Raw genomic sequence first — 21,177 nt, 5'->3', positions numbered from 1 at the left:
AGAACAGCTCGAGGAGGAATAACCTCCGGATTCTAGGTCTCCCCGAAGGAATGGAGGGAGCTGACGCTGGGGCTTATGTGAGCACGATGCTCCATACGCTAATGGGAGCGGAGGCCCTCTCGGGCCCCCTGGAGGTGGAAGGGGCTCACCGGGTCCTTGTGAGAAGACCAAAGGCTGGAGAACTACCAAGGGCGATAGTGGTGAGAATACACCGCTTCACGGACAGAGAGGCTGTTTTGAGCTGGGCCAAGAAGGTACGGAGTAGCAGGTGGGAGAATGCGGTGATACGAGTGTATCAGGACTGGAGCACGGAGGTGGCGAGAAGGAGGGTGAGCTTTAATCGGGCCAAGGCGGTGGGTCACGCACCAGGGCAAACACTACTACTACTTCGAAATGGCGGATGAGGCATGGACCTTCATCCAAGAAGAGAAACTGGACTAGAACTGAGAGTCTGATGTTGGGGGGAGTGGGGGGGGGGGGGGGGGACGACAACGAGGTTGACGTACAGAAGTGTAAATTGGGGAATGGAAGGTTTATAGTATCGAGACGATAGACGGGGAATTTTTCTCCTCTTGATGGGGGGACACGGAGAAATGTGGGCGCCGGGGGAAAAAGGGACTGAGAGGGGGGATGGGGGAGGGGCGCCATAGGGGGCGGGGGCCGATCTAGGAAAGCACGGGGTTTTTCCCACGCTATGGAGATGATGGCGGGAAGATAGGCGCAGGAAGAGAGTTCCACGCACAGGGGGGGTCAAGGAGAGAACGGGGGAAGCCGGGGTCAGTTAGAGTTAGCTGACTTTCGGAAGCATCATGGGGGGGGGGGGGTGGGGGGGGGGGGGGGTGATGGGATCAACTGGAGAGCGAGGAGGAGCTGGCAAGAGAAGAGGTGGTCGGGACGGGAAGGCGCCGCCTGGGGGACGGGTGAGTGCGCGGGACCCGGACGGGGGGCTGGCCGAGAACAGGGGATGGCTAGTCGGCCGGGGGGCCGGCTGATCACGTGGAATGTGAGAGGCCTGAATGGGCCGATTAAGAGGGCCCGAGTGTTCGCGCACTTAAAAAGACTGAAGGCAGATGTGGTCATGCTTCAGGAGACGCATCTGAAGGTGGCGGATCAGGTTAGGTTAAGGAAAGGATGGGTGGGACAGGTGTTCCACTCAGGGTTGGACGTGAAAAATAGGGGGGTGGCGATATTGGTGGGGAAACGGGTGTCATTCGAGGCTATGAATATAGTGGTGGATAACGGGGGTAGATACGTGATGGTGAGTGGTAGACTGCAGGGAAAGGAGGTCGTGCTGGTAAATGTATATGCCCCGAACTGGGATGACGTGGGATTTATGAAGCAGATGCTGGGACGTATGCTGGATCCAGGGCTAGACCGGGTGTCTAGATCCAGGACCGGAAGAAGGCCAGCAGCGGCCAAGGTGCTTAGGGGGTTCATGGAGCAAATGGGGGGAGTGGATCCGTGGAGATTTGCTAGGCCGTTGGCCAAAGAGTTCGCCTTTTTCTCCCACGTCCACAAGGTATACTCCCGAATAGATTTCTTTGTTTTAAGCAGGGCACGGATCTCGAAGGTGGCAGGAACGGAGTACTCGGCCATAGCCGTTTCGGACCATGCCCCGCACTGGGTGGATCTGGAATTAGGAGGGGAGAGGGAGCAGCGCCCACTCTGGCGACTGGATGTGGGACTATTGGCGGATGAGGGGGTCTGTGGAAGGGTGCGGGGATGTATTGAGAGGTACCTGGAGGCCAATGATGATGGCGATATCCAGGTGGGGGTAGTATGGGAAGCGCAGAAGGTGGTGGTTAGGGGAGAGATGATCTCCATTAGGGCTTACAAGGAGAAAAAAAGAGGGCAAAGAAAGGGAGAGATTAGTGGGGGAGATTTTGAGGGTGGATAAAAGATATGCGGAGGCCCCGGACGAAGGACTATATAGAGAGAGGCGAAGACTTCAGACGGAGTTTGACCTGCTGACTACTGGAAAGGCTGAGGCACAGTGGAGGAAGGCACAGGGGATGAGATACGAATATGGGGAAAAGGCGAGACGGCTGCTGGCCTACCAACTTCGCAAGAGGATAGCGGCGAGGGAAATTGGGAGAGTTAGGGATGAAACGGGAACTACGGAGCGGATTGAGGTGGATGAGGTGACTAAAGGGCTGGGGAACATGCAGGCAGGGAAGGCCCCGAGACCAGACGGGTTCCCGGTGGAATTCTACAGGAGATATGCGGACTTGTTGGCCCCGCTGCTGGCGAGAACCTTTAACGAGGCCAGAGAAGGGGGGACTCTACCCCCGACAATGTCGGAGGCGACGATATCACTAATCCTGAAGCGGGATAAAGATCCGCTGCAATGCAGGTCATAGAGGCCTATCTCACTCCTGAATGTAGACGCCAAGCTGCTGGCGACGAGGATCGCGGATTGTGTCCCAGGGGTGGTGCATGAAGACCAGACAGGGTTTGTAAAGGGGAGACAACTGAATGTCAACATGCGACGGCTGTTGGGGGTGATAATGATGCCCCAGCGGAGGGGGAGGCAGAGATAGTGGTGGCGATGGATGCAGAGAAGGCATTCGATAGGTTAGAGTGGGAGTATCTATGGGAGGTGTTGAGGAGGTTTGGGTTCGGGGAGGGGTTTGTCAGTTGGGTCAGACTCCTACATGGGGCCCCAGTAGCAAGTGTAGTCACAAATCGGCAAAGATCGGAGTATTTTCGGCTACATAGGGGAACAAGGCAGGGGTGCCCCCTGTCCCCATTACTGTTCGCGTTGGCAATTGAACCACTGGCCATAGCGTTGAGAGACTCTAAGAAATGGAGGGGGGTGGTTAGAGGGGGAGAGGAACATCGAGTGTCACTCTACGCAGATGACCTACTGCTATATGTGGCGGATCCTGTAGAGGGGATGACAGAGGTTATGCAGATATTGAGGGAGTTTGGAGATTTTTCAGGATATAGGCTAAATATGGGGAAGAGTGAGCTTTTCGTAATACACCCTGGGGACCAGGGAAGAGGAATAGACGCCCTGCCGTTAAGGAGAGTGGAAAGGAGCTTCCGATATTTGGGGATTCAGGTAGCTAGGAGCTGGGGAACTCTACACAAACTCAATCTGACGCGGCTGGTGGAGCAGATGGAGGAGGATTTCAAGAGGTGGGATATGCTGCCGCTCTCACTGGCAGGAAGAGTGCAGGCGGTAAAAATGATGGTTCTCCCAAGGTTTCTTTTCGTGTTTCAATGTCTCCCCATTCTGATCACGAAGGCCTTTTTCGAGAAAATAGACAGGAGCATTATGAGTTTCGTGTGGGCAGGAAAGACCCCAAGGGTAAGGAGGGGGTTCCTGCAGCGTAGCAGGGACAGAGGGGGACTGGCGTTGCCGAACCTGGATGACTACTACTGGGCCACCAATGTGGCGATGGTTTGTAAGTGGATGAGGGAGGGAGAGGGGGCGGCGTGGAAGAGGCTGGAGATGGCGTCCTGTAAGGGAACGAGCCTACAGGCGCTGGTGACGGCGCCGCTGCCGCTCTCCCTGAAAAGGTATACCACAAACTCAACAGTGGTGGCAACCTTAAGGATCTGGGGGCAGTGGCGGCGACACAGGAGGGTGATGGGTGCCTAGGTGTGGTCCCCGATTAGGAACAACCATAGGTTTGCCCCAGGAAGGGTACACGGAGGGTTCTAGAGCTGGCACCGGGCAGGAATTAGGAGATGGAGATTTGTTTATTGACGGGACGTTTGCGAGCCTGGGAGCGCTGGAGGAAAAGTATGAGCTGCCCCCGGGGAATAATTTTATTTTTTTTATAATATATATTTTATTCAAATTTTTTGGCCAAACAAAACAATACAAAGGTTTTCCTTTTTACAACAGTAAAACAGTATAAATAACAGTGGCCGTTTTTAACAAATAAATAAATAATATATAAACTAAATGGCAACTGCCATATCAAAAATAATAACTCTACAAAAATAAAATCAAACAATCCAATATACATATCCTAATACAAATATCTATACAAAAACACCCGAGGACCCGCCCGGGCCCTCCCCCCCCCCGCCCCCCCCGGGTTGCTGCTGTTACCTTCCCATTTCCTTTATCGTTCTGCGAGGTAGTCAATGAACGGTTGCCACCGCCTGGTGAACCCTTGAGCCGAACCCCTTAGTGCGAACTTTATCCGTTCTAGTTTTATAAACCCTGCCATGTCATTTATCCAGGTCTCCACGCCCGGGGGTTTGGCTTCCTTCCACATAAGCAATATCCTTCGCCGGGCTACTAGGGACGCAAAGGCCAAGACATCAGCCTCTTTCGCCTCCTGCACTCCAGGCTCTTCTGCAACCCCGAATATAGCCAACCCCCAGCCTGGCTCGACCCGGACCCCCACCACCTTCGAAAGCACCTTTGCCACCCCCACCCAGAACCCCTGTAGTGCCGGACATGACCAAAACATGTGGGTGTGGTTTGCTGGGCTTCTCGAGCATCTCCCACACCTATCCTCTACCCCAAAAATTTACTGAGCCGTGCTCCGGTCATATGCGCCGTGTAAAACCTTGAATCGTATCAGGCTTAGCCTGGCGCACGAGGACGACGAGTTTACCCTACGTAGGGCATCAGCCCACAGCCCCTCCTCAATCTCTTCCCCCAGCTCTTCTTCCCATTTCCCCTTCAGCTCATCCACCATGATCTCCCCCTCGTCCCTCATTTCCCTGTATATATCCGACACCCTACCATCCCCCACGCATGTCCCTCAGATCACTCTATCCTGAACCTCCTGCGTCGGGAGCTGCGGGAATTCCCTCACCTGTTGCCTCGCAAAAGCCCTCAGTTGCATGTACCGAAAGACATTCCCTTGGGGCAACCCATATTTTTCCGTCAGCGCTCCCAGACTCGCAAACGTACCGTCTACGAACAGATCTCTCAGTTGCACAACCCCAGCTCTTTGCCATGCTCCAAATCCCCCATCCATTCTCCCCGTGACAAACCTATGGTTATTTCTTATCGGGGACCGCACCGAGGCTCCCGTCTTTCCTCTATGTCGTCTCCACTGCCCCCAAATATTTAGTGTTGCCACCACCACTGGACTTGTGGTGTATTTCTTCGGGGAGAACGGCAACGGCGCCGTCACCATTGCTTGTAGGCTGGTTCCCTTGCAGGACGCCATCTCCAATCTCTTCCACGCCGCTCCCTCCCCTTCTCCCATCCACTTACACACCATTGAGATATTGGCGGTCCAGTAGTATTCACTTAGGCTCGGTAGTGCCAGCCCCCCCCCCCCCATCCCTGCTACGCTGCAAGAACCCCCTCCTCACTCTCGGGGTCTTCCCGGCCCTCACAAAACTCATGACACTGTTCTCAATTCTCTTGAAAAAAGCCTTCGTGACCATCACCGGAAGGCACTGAAACACAAAGAGGAATCTCGGGAGGACTACCATTTTGACCGCCTGCACCCTACCCACCAGTGACAGGGGCACCATGTTCCATCTCTTAAAATCCTCCTCCATCTCTTCCACCAATCTTGTTAAATTAAGCCGGTGTAAGGTTCCCCAACTCCTGGCTATCTGAATCCCTAAGTACCGGAAATCTCTTGTTACCTTCCTCAGCGGTAAGTCATCTATTCCCCTGCTCTGCTCCCCCGAATGCACCACAAACAACTCACTCTTACCCATATTCAATTTGTACCCCGAAAATTCCCCAAACTCCCTGAGTGTCTGCATTATCTCAGGCATCCCCTCCACTGGGTCCGCAACATACAGCAATAAATCATCTGCATACAAGGATACCCGGTGTTCTTCTCCTCCCCTGAGCACTCCCCTCCACTTCCTGGAGCCCCTCAGTGCAATGGCCAGGGGCTCAATCGCCAATGCAAACAGTAACGGAGACAGGGGACACCCCTGCCTCGTCCCTCTATGAAGACGGAAGTAATCAGACCTCGGTCTGTGCGTGACCACGCTCACCACCGGGGCCCTATACAGCAGCTGTACCCATCCGATATACCCTTCTCCAAAACCAAATCTCCTCAGCACCTCCCACAGATAATCCCACTCCACTCTGGCGAATGCTTTCTCGCCGTCCATCGCCACCACTATCTCCGCCTCCCCCTCTGGTGGGGGCATCATCATTACCCCTAGCAACCTCCGTATGTTCGAGTTCAGCTGTCTCCCCTTAACGAACCTGGTTTGATCCTCGTGGACCACCCCCGGGACACAGTCCTCTATCCTCGTCGCCATCACCTTGGCCAGGAGCTTAGCATCTACATTTAAAAGGGAAATGGGCCTGTAGGACCCACACTGCAGCGGGTCTTTTTCCTTCTTCAAAAGGAGCGATATCGTTGCCTCCGACATAGTCGGGGGCAGCTGTCCCCTTTCCCTAGCCTCATTAAAGGTTCGCGTCAAAAGCGGGGCCAGTAAGTCCATATACTTCCTATAAAATTCCACCGGGAATCCGTCCGGTCCCAGGGCCTTCCCCGCCTGCATGCTCCCAATCCCTTTTACCACCTCCTCCATCTCAATCTGTGCTCCCAGTCCCGCCCTCTCCTGCTCCTCCACCTTGGGGAATTCCAGCTGATCCAAGAAACACATCATTCCCTCCTTCCCTTCCGGGGGCTGAGCCTTATATAACCTCTCATAAAATGCCTTGAACACCCCGTTCACTCTCTCCGCTCCCCGTTCCATCTCTCCCTCCTCATCTCTCACCCCACCTATCTCCCTCGCTGCTCCCCTCTTCCTCAATTGGTGGGCCAGTAGCCGACTCGCCTTCTCTCCATACTCATACTGTACACCCTGTGCCCTCCTCCACTGTGCCTCTGCCTTACCCGTGGTCAGCAGGTCAAATTCCACATGTAGCCTTTGTCTATCCCTGTACAGTCCCTCCTCCGGTGCCTCTGCATATTGCCTGTCCACCCTCAAAAGTTCTTTCAGCAATCGCTCCCTTTCTTTACCCTCTTGCTTCCCTTTATGTGCCCTTATGGATATCAGTTCCCCTCTAACCACCGCCTTCAACGCCTCCAAGACCACTCCCACATGAACCTCTCCATTGTCATTAAGCTCCAAGTACCTTTCGATGCACCCCCTCACCCTTAAACATACCCCCTCATCCGCCAATAAGCCCATATCCATTCTCCAGAGTGGGTGCTGTTCTTTTTCCTCTCCTACCTCCAGGTCTACCCAATGTGGAGCGTGGTCCGAAATAGCTATGGCCGTATATTCCGTCCCGGTCACCTTCGGAATCAGTGTCCTTCCCAAGACAAAAAAGCCTATCCGTGAGTATACTTTGTGGACATGGGAGAAAAATGAGAACTCCTTACTCCTAGGCCTACTAAATCTCCAGGGATCTACCCCTCCCATCTGCTCCATGAAGTCCTTGAGCACCCTGGCCGCTGCCGGACTCCTCCCGGTCCTGGACCTCGATCGGTCCAGCCCTGGATCAAGCACCGTATTGAAGTCTCCCCCCATTACCAACTTTCCTGCCTCCAGGTCCGGGATACGTCCCAACATACGCCTTATAAAATTTGCTTCATCCCAGTTCGGGGCATATACGTTCACCAGAACCACCGCCTCCCCTTGCAATCTGCCACTCACCATCACATATCTACCCCCACTATCCGCCACTATGGTCTTTGCCTCAAACAGTACCCGTTTCCCCACTAAGATAGCCACCCCCCTGTTCTTCGCATCCAAACCCGAATGAAACACCTGCCCCACCCATCCTTTACGTAGTCAGACCTGGTCTATCAGTTTCAGATGCGTCTCCTGCAACATAACCACATCTGCTTTAATTTCTTTAGGTGTGCGAGTACCCGTGCCCTTTTAATCGGCCCGTTCAGCCCTCTCACGTTCCACGTGATCAGCCGGGTTGGGGGGCTCTTTACCCCCCCCCCCCCCCTGTCGACTAGCCATCCCCTTTTTTAACCCAGCTCCTCACCCGGTTCCCACGTATCCGTGTATCCCCCCGACGGCGCCCTCCCGCCTCGACCACCCCATCCCATAACAGCTTCCCCTGCTCCTCAGCAGCAGCAACCCAGTTAACCCCCCCCCTCCGCTAGATCCCTTTCTAGCGTAGTTGCACCCCCCATGTTGCTCCCAGAAGTCAGCGAACTCTGGCTGACCTCGGCTTCCCCCCTTGTCCTCGGCCCCCACTGTGCGAGGCCCCCTCCTTCCTGCGTCCCTGTTCCCGCCATAATTACCATAGTGCGGGAACAAAGCCCGCGTTTCCCACTCGGCCCCGCCCCTAATGACCGGCACCCACAGTTCCTCATACTCCCCCTCCCTCCCTCCCCCACCCCCCAACATGGGGAAGAGAGCAAAGTTACAGGATCGCAAGATTAACAAATTGAAAAATCATCCCCCCCCCCCTTTTTCCTCACCCCACATAATCACCCCACCACTTTGTCCCAAAAGTTATTTCTCTCGCCAGACTATTCCAGCTTCTCGTCCACAATGAATGTCCACGCCTCTTCTGCCGTCTCAAAGTAGTGGTGCTTCCCTTGGTGCGTGACCCACAATCTCGCCGGTTGTAACATTCCAAACTGGATCTTCTTTTTGTGAAGCACCACCTTAGCCCGATTAAAACTTGCCCTCCTTCTCGCCACCTCCGCACTCCAATCCTGGTATACGCGGATCACCGCGTTCTCCCACCTACATCTCAGAGTTTTCTTCGCCCATCTGAGGACCGTCTCTCTGTCATTATAGCGGAGAAACCTCACCACTATAGCTAGAGGTATTTCTCCAGCCCTCGGTCTTCGCACCAAAACTCGATAAGCTCCCTCCACCTCCAAAGGGGCCGTCGGGGCCTCCGATCCCATTAGCGAGTGAAGCATCGTGCTCACATATGTCCCGACGTCCGCCCCTTCGGGAAGACCCAGAACACTTAAATTCTTCCTCCTCGAATTATTCTCCAGTACTTCCAGCCTTTCCACACACCTTTTGTGCTGTGCCTCGTGCGTCTCTGTCTTCACCACCAGGCCCTGTATTTAGTCTTCATTTTCAGCAGCCTTTGCCTTCACGACCCGAAGCTCCTGCTCTTGGGTCTTCTGCTCCTCCTTTAGCCCTTCAATTGCCTGTAATATCGGGGCCAACAGCTCCTTCTTCAACTCCTTTTTCAGTTCTTCCACACAGCGCCGCAGGAACTCTTGTTAGTCCGGGCCCCATAACAAACGGCCACGTTCCGACGCCATCTTGCTTTGAGCTTGCCTTCCTTGCCGCTGCTCCAGAGGATCCTCCGCAATCCGGCCGCTATCCTCTCCCTTATCCATGCGTGTCCGGGGGGGATTCCCTTCTGGTTTACCGCACAGTGATTTTGGCCGTTTAAATTGCCGTTGGGGCTCCTATTAAGAGCCCAAAAGTCCGTTCCACCGGGAGCTGCCGAAACGTGCGACTTAGCTGGTCATCGCCGCACCCGGAAGTCTGGGAATAATTTTAGATACATGCAAGTGAGGGCATTTACGAGGCAACAGGTGAGGGAATTTCCACTGCTCCCGACACAGGGGATCCAGGATAGAGTGATTTCCGGGGTATGGGTCGGGGAGGGCAAAGTGTCCGAAATATATCAGGAGATGAGAGACGAGGGGGAGGCGCTGTTCGAGGAGCTGAAGGGAAAATGGGAAGAAGAGCTGGGGGAGGAGGTTGAGGAGGGGCTGTGGGCTGATGCCCTAAGTAGGGTAAATTCCTCGTCCTCGTGTGCCAGGCTTAGCCTGATACAATTTAAGGTTCTACACAGAGCACATATGACGGGAGCAAGACTGAGCAGGTTCTTCGGAGTGGAGGACAGGTGCGGGAGGTGCTTGGGAAGCCCGGCGAACCACACACGTGTTCTGGTCGTGTCCGGCACTGGATGAGTACTGGAGGGGAGTGGCAAAGGTGATCTCAAAGGTGGTGAAGGTCCGGGTCAAGCCAGGCTGGGGGTTAGCTATATTTGGGGTAGCGGAAGAGCCGGGAGTGCAGGAGGCGAAAGAGGCCGATATTCTGGCCTTTGCGTCCCTGATAGCCCGGCGAAGGATCTTACTCATATGGAAGGAAGCGAAACCCCCCGGCGTGGAGGCCTGGATAAACGATATGGCAGGGTTCATAAAACTGGAACAAATAAAATTTGCGTTGAGAGGATCGGCTCAGGGGTTCTCCAGGCGGTGGCAACCGTTCCTTGACTATCTCGCGGAACGTTAAGGGAAAATAGATCGTCAGCAGCAGCCCGGGGGGGAGGAGATTCACAGTGGGTTAGAATGGAGGAGAGTCTGTGCAGGGGGTTGGTGGGGGGGGGGGGGGGACTGGTAACAGCGCCGCTCCCGATGGCCACGAGAAATATTCGGGGAGTCCGGTTGTGGTGGCAACGTTGAAGATCTGGAAGCAGTTGCGCCGGCGCTTTAGGTTGTGGATGGGGTCAAGGGGAATGTCGATTCAGGGGAACCATATGTTTGAAGCGGGGAAGTGGGATGGGAACTTTCGGAGATGGGAGGAGAGGGGAGTTAGGGTATTAAAGGATCGGTTTCTGGGGTACTGGATTGCGAGGCTGGAGGAGCTGGGGAGAAATACAGGTTAGGGCAGGGGGGAGATGTTTAGATATATGCAGGTCCGAGATTTCACCAGGAAGGAGGTACAGAGCTTTCTGATGGCGCCGGCCCCCCACACTGTTGGAAGAGGTACTGACGACAGGGGGAATGGAGAAGTGGGCGATTTATGGGGTAATTCTGGGGGAGGAGCAGGTATCGCTGGAGTGGATTAAGGCAAAGTGGGAGGAAGAGTTGGGAAAGGGCATGGAGGAGGGGTTGTGGTGACAGGTGCTCCAGAGGGTGAATGCCTCTACCTCGTGCACGAGGTTGGGGCTGATACAGTAGAAGGTGGTGTATAGAGCACACCTCACGAGGATGAACCAACTCTTTGAGGGGGTGGAGGATGCTTGTGAACGCTGTGGGAGGAGCCCCGCAAATCACGTTCACATGTTTTGGTCTTGTCCAAAACTGGAGGGATATTGGAGGGAGGTCTTCGTAATCTCGAAGGTGGTGCACGTTAGGCTTGATCCAGGTCCCCTAGAAGCTATATTCAGAGTGTCGGACTAGCCGGGGTTGGAGGCGGGTGCGGAGGCAGATGTCCCCACCACGCTGATCGTCCGAAGGCGGGTCCTGTTGGGGTGGAGGTTGGCTTCTCCGCCCTGTGCCTCGGCATAGCGGGGGACCTGCTGGAGTTTTTAACACTCAAGAAAGTGAAGTTTGAGTTGAGGGGAAGAATGGAAGACTTCTACAACTCATGGACTTTGTTGATCATGCATTTTCAAGAATTGGATGACATTGAACATTAGTGGGGCGGGGGGCTGGTTGGAATGTATTGGTTACTGGTGATTATGTATGGGATGATTGTGGATTTTTGATTCTTTTTCTTTCTTGTTCTATATTTAAAATGGTGGGGGCTGTTTGGGGTGGGTAGGATAAAGGGATTGTAGGCCAGGGGATTGCCATTGTATTTGTTATTATTGATTATTTGTTGTGGTGGGTGTCTATTTAATGAAAATGTGAAAAAGGAGAATAAAAACATTTTAAAAAAAGAATGTAGTGCAGTGCTGGTCCGACGCAACAGAAGAGCTCCTAAGTGACTGCTTGGAGTCAGTGGACTGGTCCATATTTAAGAACTCAGCGACCAACCTAAACGAGTATGCCACCATCATTACAGGCTTTACCAGCAAATGTTTTGAAGACTGCGTGCCAAAGAAAGTAGTACATACGTTCCCCAACCGGAAACCATGGAGTAATTGGGAGATTGACTCCCTACTGAAGGCCTGGTCTGAGGCGTTCAAGTCAGGCAACCCTGACCTATACAAGAAATCCAGGAACAACTCCAGCAAAATCATCAGGGATGCCAAGAGACCATATCAGACCAAGCTAGGGTAACAGATTAACGTCACGGACTCTCGTCGGTTGTGGCAAGGCTTAAACAACATAATGGGCTACAAAGCGAAGCCAAGTAGAATCTCCGGCAGCAGCATACCCCACTTCGATGAACACAATGCATTCCATGCTCGGTTTGAGCGGCGCTGTATCGTTCTATGTTCTATGAAACCATCAAACCGCTGTCAACTGCCCCAGCAGCCTCGGACACAATGGAGTGGTATTGGAAAATAGTGTGGCAAGTGCCGTATAGTGCCAATAATTTAAAGCCCATTTTAAAGTAAATTTTAGAACTAATCTGTTTTTCTTAGTTAATGAGAGTACATTACCTGCCGTCCGACTCAAATATAATAACGCATCCAAGAGAGTTAGCAATTGGAGGTCTGCTGGATCCCAGGACACAGCTGGGTTCCAGCCAGATGTCATGCCTCTGGACAAGATACTTCCAGAGCTGATACTAGCCAATACTGCTAGCGTGGTGACCGCAGTTGAAAACCTGGAGCATGACGTCTGTGTCTTGAGTGGTGGTGCCCAAGGCATGGCTCAGTCTGTGACAACCATGGCTAAGGGCCTCTACATCATGTCCCAGTCGACGAGGGACATGTCCCAGATGCAGGTGGACATTGTCGAGGCACTCCAGAGCATGGCCGAGTTGCTGAGGACTATCACTGAGGGTGTCAACACCATGATGCAGATAATGGGAAGCCCTCCAGGATTGGCAATGCCAGATGACTCAGGGGCTTCTTGAGCTCACGCCAACTGCTTCTCCATCCCATGGAGTCACCCAGGGCCCCATGGGCACCCTCAACCTTGTCCAAGGAGAATCTGGAGACTATGAGGCACAGGCCTGTGCTGTGCTGCAGTCATATCATCAGCTAATTTCTCCAACCCATTGCTCATCAACCAGTTCATGTTTACTCGCCTCAAGACACACAGATCGCAATATTTACCATCTCTACCATCATGCTGACAACAGACAGGCTTGGATTTCAATTTATCAATTACAGTACAGACTTCTTGTTGTCATAAGTTAAAAGAGTGAAGTCCACCTCTGCACTTAAACCTATAAATATTTTAAACTGAAAAAATGTTTGCCTGACCAATGCACACCAACTTGTTTCGTGAAAAATTGAGGATGACCATCAACTTACATGGGTAGTTGTTAGTAGAATTTAAGTGATATTTATATTAATGAATGCCAGCAATGTATTTTGACAAGATGTGGAAGTTAGCCTTCCAAATGGTCACCCCATTTGTTCAAAAACTATGAAAAGTGAAAAGCTGCATATATCATAAACACTTCCTTCAAGGAAATAATTCTGCTCACCAAGATTGTCAACTCATCAATGTCATTAATTGACTCCAGTTTCCCCGAAAGGATATTCAAAGACTCTTTCTGATCCTCTTCCTGTCGGTGTGATCTGACAAAACATATTCGAAAAGATAGAAATTAAAACATTATGTACTTAATTCATGAATTAGCAGATCTCCATTGCATTTCTCAATGAATCAAGGGATGTGCTCATAAGTGATGTTTATAGGAATTGCACATAATATGTAGCCTTTTAATATGTTAGTAAATTTATTAGAGTACCGCGTGTCTTGTGTGCCTTCACCTTTGTATATGTCCCATTTTATATGAACGAGGTAAACATACATCTGGCTCTACCCACACTCTCATGTCTTACTTTGCCTCAAGAGACATCTTTTCAATGCCCTGTCTGTGGTCCACTTCCCCATTCTCCAATCTCTGCTTGCTTTTGTTGCTTGTTCAATACTGGAGCCTCTTCTCCCTGATGTCACAGTTTATGTCAATCTGTTACCTGCAGCATTCTCTCCTTCTTTGCGATCGTCCTTGTTTATCTGTCATTCTCAAATGATATCTTGGCCTATCCTTTGCCACTCAGGTTCTTAAATGCATTTAATATCACCCTTTCTCTTTGCCCTGCAACAGTACTTCTCAAAGTCACAAATGAGATCCTGTGACTATGACCATGATAAACAATCCTTTCTCATTCTCGACCTGGCTTCAGCCTTTGATGTCATTGGCCCGAGCAGCCTCCTCCAGCAACACTCCATCATTGAGCTGGGTGAAAGTGCACTGGCTTGGTTCCATCCTCACTTACCCAGATGGAGCCAGAGAATTTTCTGCAATGGTTTCTCTTCTAGCTCTGGAATCTCATTACCTCTGTGGTTCCAAGAATATATCCTTGGCACCTTCCTATTTCTCATCCACAGACGACCCCTTGGTAACACCATCACATTTGACCCAGAGATGAACTTTTGAACACATATCCGCACAACCTACTTCCACATGCATAACATCACCCGATTCAAGCCCTACCAGTGTTCATGTTCTGCTGAAACCCAGATCCACGCTTTTGTTACCTGGAGTCTTGACTATTGCAATGCTCTCCTGATCTTTCATATTCCACCCTCCATAAACTTGAGCTCATCCAAAACTTTGCGGTCTAAGTCTTAATTTGCATAAAATACTATTTAGCCATCACACCTGTACACCTTGACCTGCATTGGCTCAGAAACTGAGTGTCTTGATTTTAAAATTCACATTTCATTTTTCAAAATCCACTATGGCCTCACCCATCCCCATCACTATAATGTCCTCCAGCCAGCCATTATTAATTGTTATTCGAAAACCCATCTAGTTCAGTAAATGTCCGTTAGGAAAGATTTGCCGTCCTTATCTGGTCAGACCCACAGCAATGTGGTTGACTCTTAACTGCCCTCTGAAATGGCCTAGCAAGCCACTTATTTCAAAGGCAATTAGGGATGGGAAACAAATGCTGGCCTTGCCAGCAACACCCACATATCATGAAAAAAGCTTTTTAAAGCCCTACAACCTTTGGATATCTGCATATCCTCCCTATCGCCAACTTAAATCACCCCAACATTGGCAACTTGCCTTAAGCTGTCAAAGCCCTAAGCCCTTTCATTTCCCCCCTTAAATCTATCCACCCCTTCTCCTTTAAGATGTCCTTTAAAACCTACCTATTTGATCAAGTCGCCATAAAAGCTCCATATGCGTCTTAATGTCAACTTTTATTTGCCAACACTCACCTCAAGATGTTTTATTATGTTAAAGGCGCTGTATAAATGCAAGATGTTCTGGGTTCCATCCCGGCCCCGGGTCACTGTCCATGTGGAGTTTGCACATTCTCCCTGTGTCTGCGTGAGTTTCACCCCCACAACCCAAAGATGTGCAGGGTAGGTGGATTGCCTCTGTTAAATTGCTCATTATATATGGAAAAAAATAATTGGGTACTCTAAATGTATTTTTAAAATTAATAAATAAATGCAAGATATTGCCCACCCACTAATTTACCTTTCTGGCAGCTACCCCAGCCCAATCTGAGGCCGCAATTCAGCCAGCTGCCTTGTTACACTTGTTGATCGCAACCTGGTTATTTGTCTTTGTACAATTAGTTCGATCTCATCTCTCTTTCTGCCCAGAGCCATTTTTTAGTTTCTATTTACCCATCTCCATTTGTCACTTTCAGTAATCTCTCACTCTCCGAAGGAAAACAGAGATGTCTGATCAGTTTAAATAGAAATCTTAGTTTGATGGAAAAACTGGAGAATTTAATTTGAAATTTCAAGCTGTCAATATAGAGAAATACAAATGGCTGGTAAAACCAAGTAAAGTGTGCAAGGACCCTTTCTGTTTGTTTCTGTTAATTCCCTTATTTTCCCTTTCTTTTATTTTTGCCTTTAAATTTTTGATCCATGGGTGATTTATGGACATACATCTTTAAGGAAGGTGGCTTGTGCCTTTAATTCAATCAGAAGGCTGTGCTGTTTTAGACTAACATCAGCGATGACTCAGTTTGATTGATGTGGCTGGTGGCAAATGAATGGGCCCAGGAGGCTGTGCCCTGTCCAGTAACTGGTGGTGACTAGATATTACATAGAACATACAGTGCAGAAGGAGGCCATTCGACCCATCGAGTCTGCACCGACCCACTTAAGCCCTCACTTCCACCCTATCCCCGTAACCTAATAACCCCTCCTAACCTTTTTGGTCACCAAGGACAATTTAACATGGCCAATCCACCAAACCTGCGCGTCGTTGGACTGTGGGAGAAAACCGGAGCACCCGGATGAAACCCACGCAGACTCGGGGAGAACGTGCAGACTCCACACAGATAGTGACCCAGCAGGGAATCAACCCTGGGACCTTGGCGCTGTGAAGCCACAGTGCTAACCACTTGTGCTACTGTGCTGGCCTGAAATGTTTCTCAGAGCCATGTGGTTCCATTGTAGTTTCACTTTTGGTTCTCCAGTCTGGGTGGAGGATTTCAACTAATTCTCGCCCCAAAAACCCCCCAGCTAAACTCTCTTCATAAGGTGTGAGAGCAGGCTTTCTCTCCCGTAAGTCTGGGTACTATTCTCTTGAAGCTGCAAAGACTTGAAGTCAAACGACGGGATGGAAGCAAGGTTTGATGTGAGACTAACTGTCTCGAGAAAGAAATAGGCCTGAATGTGAACCTTCGAGTTGAAGGCCCAGTTGGATAAGAACTAAAGGGACTCTCCAGAAGGCCTGCTGCCTGTAAGTACTGTACTGAATCAATGACTATTTTATTTCTGTTATAAATAAACAGTATTGTGTTTCAACTTACAAACCTGGTGACTTTAATTACTGGGCATCCAAAGGCCAAATATTTTGGGAATTTCTGTAAGAAGTATTGGTGAATTCACTTGTATTGTGACTCCGGGGCTTGTGGGGCTGGAATTGATTGTGAACTAGCTCAGGGTGTCGTAACAAGTGGAAGGCATGAACGTTGCAGGCCAGGGTTCAAAGTGCAGGATGGGGTGGTAAAGTGTAGGGTTGATTTTCAGTGCCGAAAAGGATGTTAATGGCTTAAAAATAGGGTCAGTAGACTTAACATCCTTGAATGCCTGTGGTTGACTCAATTTTGAAAGGTGCTTACCATTGTGTGTCCAAGGCCTGTTTAAGCTGATAGATCACTTGGAAATTGGGGTCCCATTTACATCATAATTGGCATTTCAAGTCAGAACTGCTCAACAGAACAGAACTGGGGTCATGCCTGGCAGTGCTCTGGCCATTGGCCCCTGCCGGGGGGGGGGGGGGGGGGGGGGTCACCTGTCCACGAGCATGCTCAGTGTTTGGCGGGGAGGGGGGGACCCAAGTCAGTAGGGCCGATTTAATTATATTTTTTCCATATCAGGGCACCTTTTAAAAAGGGATCCCTGATCTGTCAAGGGTCAAGGTTGCTTACGGAGAAACTTCCACCCCAAATCTTTTTCCAGGTGCTGAGCCTGTCACTGGGAGACACAGTCACTCATTGTAATTTTCAAGGAGCCCCTTAAATGGCTTGGAGACATGTTCGCTATCTCATTAAGGATGGTGGATTGGCTCTTGAAGTTGGCATGCCAATCACAGGCCTTCCAGCTTGAAGGGAGCAGTAGACAGGCAAGCAAGTGAGGGTGCAATTTTAAAAAAAATCATAAAATGGCTTTTGCTACCAGGCCATCATTGTTCAGGTTGCATATAGTGCGGGCTGTTCCTGCATCCAGACAAGAACCCAGAGCTCCCATCACCTCTTATAATTGGTCTTGTGGTTTTTAATGAGCCTAAATACCGGGCCATTACGAGTAGCCAGCGCCCACCATCCCCATCTCTATCTTAACCTCCATTAAAGGGTCCAGATGCAGGACCAAGCCAGGGAACCGGCACAGGGTCCATCATGGTTATTTTTAGCTCGAGCACATTTCAGCTATGATCCCAGTGGGGCCAAAAATCAAGCCCATCATTATAGGTTCATGCCCTTTCTCCCGATAAAAGGTTATCAACCCATTTGTAGTACTATCAGTTTAGAACCTTTTAAGGGTTCTTTGTTAACATTTTGCTCAAATCGAATAGCTGTAAGAAAAGGTAAACATTCTAGTTTTGAACAAACAGCATTTGTTCGAAACTAAATCAATGTAAAAGACACGATTCTCCGTTTCGAGACAAAAAATGTTGACGCCAAAGCAGAACTTGGACTTTCACGACAGAAAAACTGGTGCCACACCTGGACTGATTCCACTACTGTGAAGGGGCTAGCGCCGGCGCCACGTGGAACACAGCTGCATTGCTGCCTTCCGGCTGTGGCAATGGTGATCTGTGCCCGTCCACCCCGATCCCACAGCCCACCTCCTGGCACCCCCCCCACTACTACCTATTCCAACATCCTCACATTCCTGCTCCTAACCACATAGGACTAAGGAGCAGAAGCCCTATGCTTACCAACAATGTCATGGTCAAGGTCACAAACAACATCCAATCCAATGGACACCAATTCAATTTCATTCAGGATTGATGCCAGCATTAATAGGCAGAGTCCATTTTATATATATTCCAGGTGGAAATCAACCCTTCTAATTCTGCTGTCGTCCATTACCCACCTTTTAAAAATACTTCTCTAGGGTGGAATTTTCTCTTCTTTTGACTATGTGTCAACTCATTGGGGAGGGCTATCTCGGGTGCAAATGCCATTTTGGGACTCCTGTTGGATTCTCCGCCCCCCCTGGCTTTCCTGCCCATTGAAAACAGGGGTGTAAAATCCCCCTGCCCCCATTCATTTCTCATCTGAAGTGATGTACACAAATTAAATATGAAAAATGTATATGGGGCGATTCTCCAAAATAGAGACCAAGTGTTCGCGCCATCGTGAACGCCGTCGCGTTTCACGACGGCGCGAAACAGGCACGGGGACAATTCCGTCTCCCACAGGGGGCCAGCACGGCGCTGGAGCAGTTCATGCCGCTCCAGCCTCCCTTCCCGGAGCCAAATGGGTGCCGCACCAACCCACACATGCACAGTTGGGCCGCGCCAACCTGCGCATGCGTGGGGGGCTTCTTTATCACGCCGGCCCCGACTCAACATGGCGTCGGTGTTCAAGGGCTGGCCGCGCAACAAAGTAGGCCTGGGTGAGAAGAGACCGGCCCGCCGATCAGTGGGCCCCGATCGCGGACCAGACCGCACCCCAACCCCCCTCCCCCTTCCCGGTGAAGGATGCGCTTTTCCCTGCCCCACATGCCACCCCCCGACCCTTCGCGCAGAGTTCCCGCCGGCAGAGACCACGGGTGAACAGCGCCGACGGGACTCTGTCGTATCCGCGCAGCCGCTCAGCCCATCGGGGCCGGAGGATCGGAGGCCCGATTCCAGCAGCCCGCCACGTCAAATGCACCTGCGCAAATGCTGCCGATTCTCCGCACCTCCGAGAATCGCACTCCGGCATCGGGGCGCGGTTGCGGCGATTCTCCAGCCCGGCGCGGGGCTCGGAGAATCGCCCCCGAGGTTAATACCTTGTCCTTTCTTCCACTTTAAGAATTTAATAGACAAAATGTTGCAAAACCAAGAGTGACCAGCTCTAACAAACCTAGCCCCAAGCAAAATATCCTGCTTCCAAATTCCAGAGGTTTTTGAACTGCTTCTCAAACCAATGCACGCAAGAGATCATGCATTGATTATATAGTATATCTTTCCTAGAACACAGATGTTTGTAATTTCTGTTATTTTTAAGTTATCTGGCAAACTCTGGGCGGAAGTCTCCCCCCGCCCCCACGCCGGGTGGGAGAATCGCCAGGGCGCCGCGCGAGTCCCGCCACGCCGCCCCAGCACGCGATTCTCGCACCCCCCCCTTACCGGCGCGGCGAGAATCACGGCTGGGCGCTCGGAGAATCGCCGCTAGCTGTTTGTAACGAGCGAGCGGCGATTCTCCGGCCCGGATGGGCCGAGCAGCCTGCCCAACACAGGTTCCCACCGTAGCTGAAGGGGTTGGATTACGAGGAGAGGTTGAGTAGACTGGGACTGTACTCGTTGGAATTTAGGAGGATGAGGAGAGATCTTATAGAAACATATAAAATTATGAAAGGAATAGATAGGGTAGATGTGGGCAGGTTGTTTCCACTGGAGGGTGAAAGCAGAACTAGGGGGCATAGCCTCAAAATAAGGGAAGTAGATTTAGGACTGAGTTTAGGAGGAACTTCTTCACCCAAAGGGTTGTGAATCTATGGAATTCCTTGCCCAGTGAAGCAGTAGAGGCTCCTTCATTAAATGTTTTTAAGATAAAGATAGATAGTTTTTTGAAGAATAAAGGGATTATAGGTTCGGGCCGGAAAGTGGAGCTGAGTCCACAAAAGATCAGCCATGATCTCATTGAATGGTGGAGCAGGCTCGAGGGGCCAGATGGCCTACTCCTGCTCCTAGTTCTTATGTTCTTATGTTCTACCGTCCTTCCTTTTTGTTGGTATAAACCTTTGCTGAGCACTGTGAATAATCGCTTGGAAGGTTCTCCACTGTTCCTCAACTGTTTCACCATAAAGTCTTTGCTCCCAGTCTACCTTAGCTAGTTCTTCTCTCATCCCATTGCCATCTCCTTTGTTTAAGCACAAAACACTAGTGCTTGATTTTACCTTCTCACCCTCCATCTGTATTTTAAATTCCACCATATTGTGATCGCTCCTTCCGAGAGGATCCCTAACTATGAGATCCTGAATCAATCCTGTCTCATTACACAGGACCAGATCTAGGACCGCTTATTCCCTCGTAGGTTCCATTACATACTGTTCTCGGAAACTATCGCGGATACATTCTATAAACTCGTCCTCATGGCTGCCTTGACCGACCTGGTTGAACCAATCGACATGTAGATTAAAATCCCCCATGATAACTGCTGTACCGTTTCTACATGCATCAGTTATTTCTTTGTTTATTCCTGCCCCACCACAATGTTACTATTTGGTGGCCTATAGACTACTCCTATCAGTGACTTTTAATATAATTATTAAACATGTCATCACAGGAAGTGATGCAATGTCAAGTTAGTCTGCACAGTGAACAGCACATGTCGCAGCAATAAGAAGAGGCCTCCATTAAAGATCAATGTTCAACCTCTAAACTGTGGTGATATGCGCATAGGCATATTTATGTATAACTGTACATAGTTGCACCAATGTATATATTTGTATATAACAGCACCACTGTACATAGCCACTGACCAATACATGTAGGGACAATTAGGACTTCCCGCCAGCTGGTAGAACCAGACACCCATACAGACATATATATATATATATATATATATACACCTGGGGACGGATGAGACACAGGCACTTGATGGTAGGACAGACAAAAGGACAGTCATCTTCCTCCTTAGTTTCACAGTAACATAAACAGAATTGTTTGTACATAGAAATACATGATTACCACCCAGCATGTCAAGAATAAATACTGAAAGCAATCATATCGTGTTCTATATGCATGTTCATCATCAAGGAAGCAATCAAACACAACATAAGC

At 50.4% G+C, this 21,177-nt stretch overlaps 1 protein-coding gene across 2 annotated transcripts in view; it reads right to left on the bottom strand.

Annotated features, from left to right (window-relative positions):
* The window catches only part of smtnb (smoothelin b), a 772,002-nt gene that overhangs the window by 604,842 nt on the left and 145,983 nt on the right, over positions 1–21,177 (bottom strand). For both annotated transcript variants that reach the window (XM_072486160.1, XM_072486170.1), the window contains exon 3: positions 13,180–13,273. In XM_072486160.1, coding sequence (XP_072342261.1) covers positions 13,180–13,273 — 94 coding nt within the window. The remainder of the gene's footprint in view (positions 1–13,179; positions 13,274–21,177) is intronic.

Source organism: Scyliorhinus torazame, chromosome 1, assembly GCF_047496885.1.
Source record: "Scyliorhinus torazame isolate Kashiwa2021f chromosome 1, sScyTor2.1, whole genome shotgun sequence".
In the NCBI taxonomy this organism is placed as follows: domain Eukaryota; kingdom Metazoa; phylum Chordata; class Chondrichthyes; order Carcharhiniformes; family Scyliorhinidae; genus Scyliorhinus; species Scyliorhinus torazame.
Note: the sequence above shows the minus strand (reverse complement) of the source record. Positions and strands in the feature narration are given on the sequence as shown.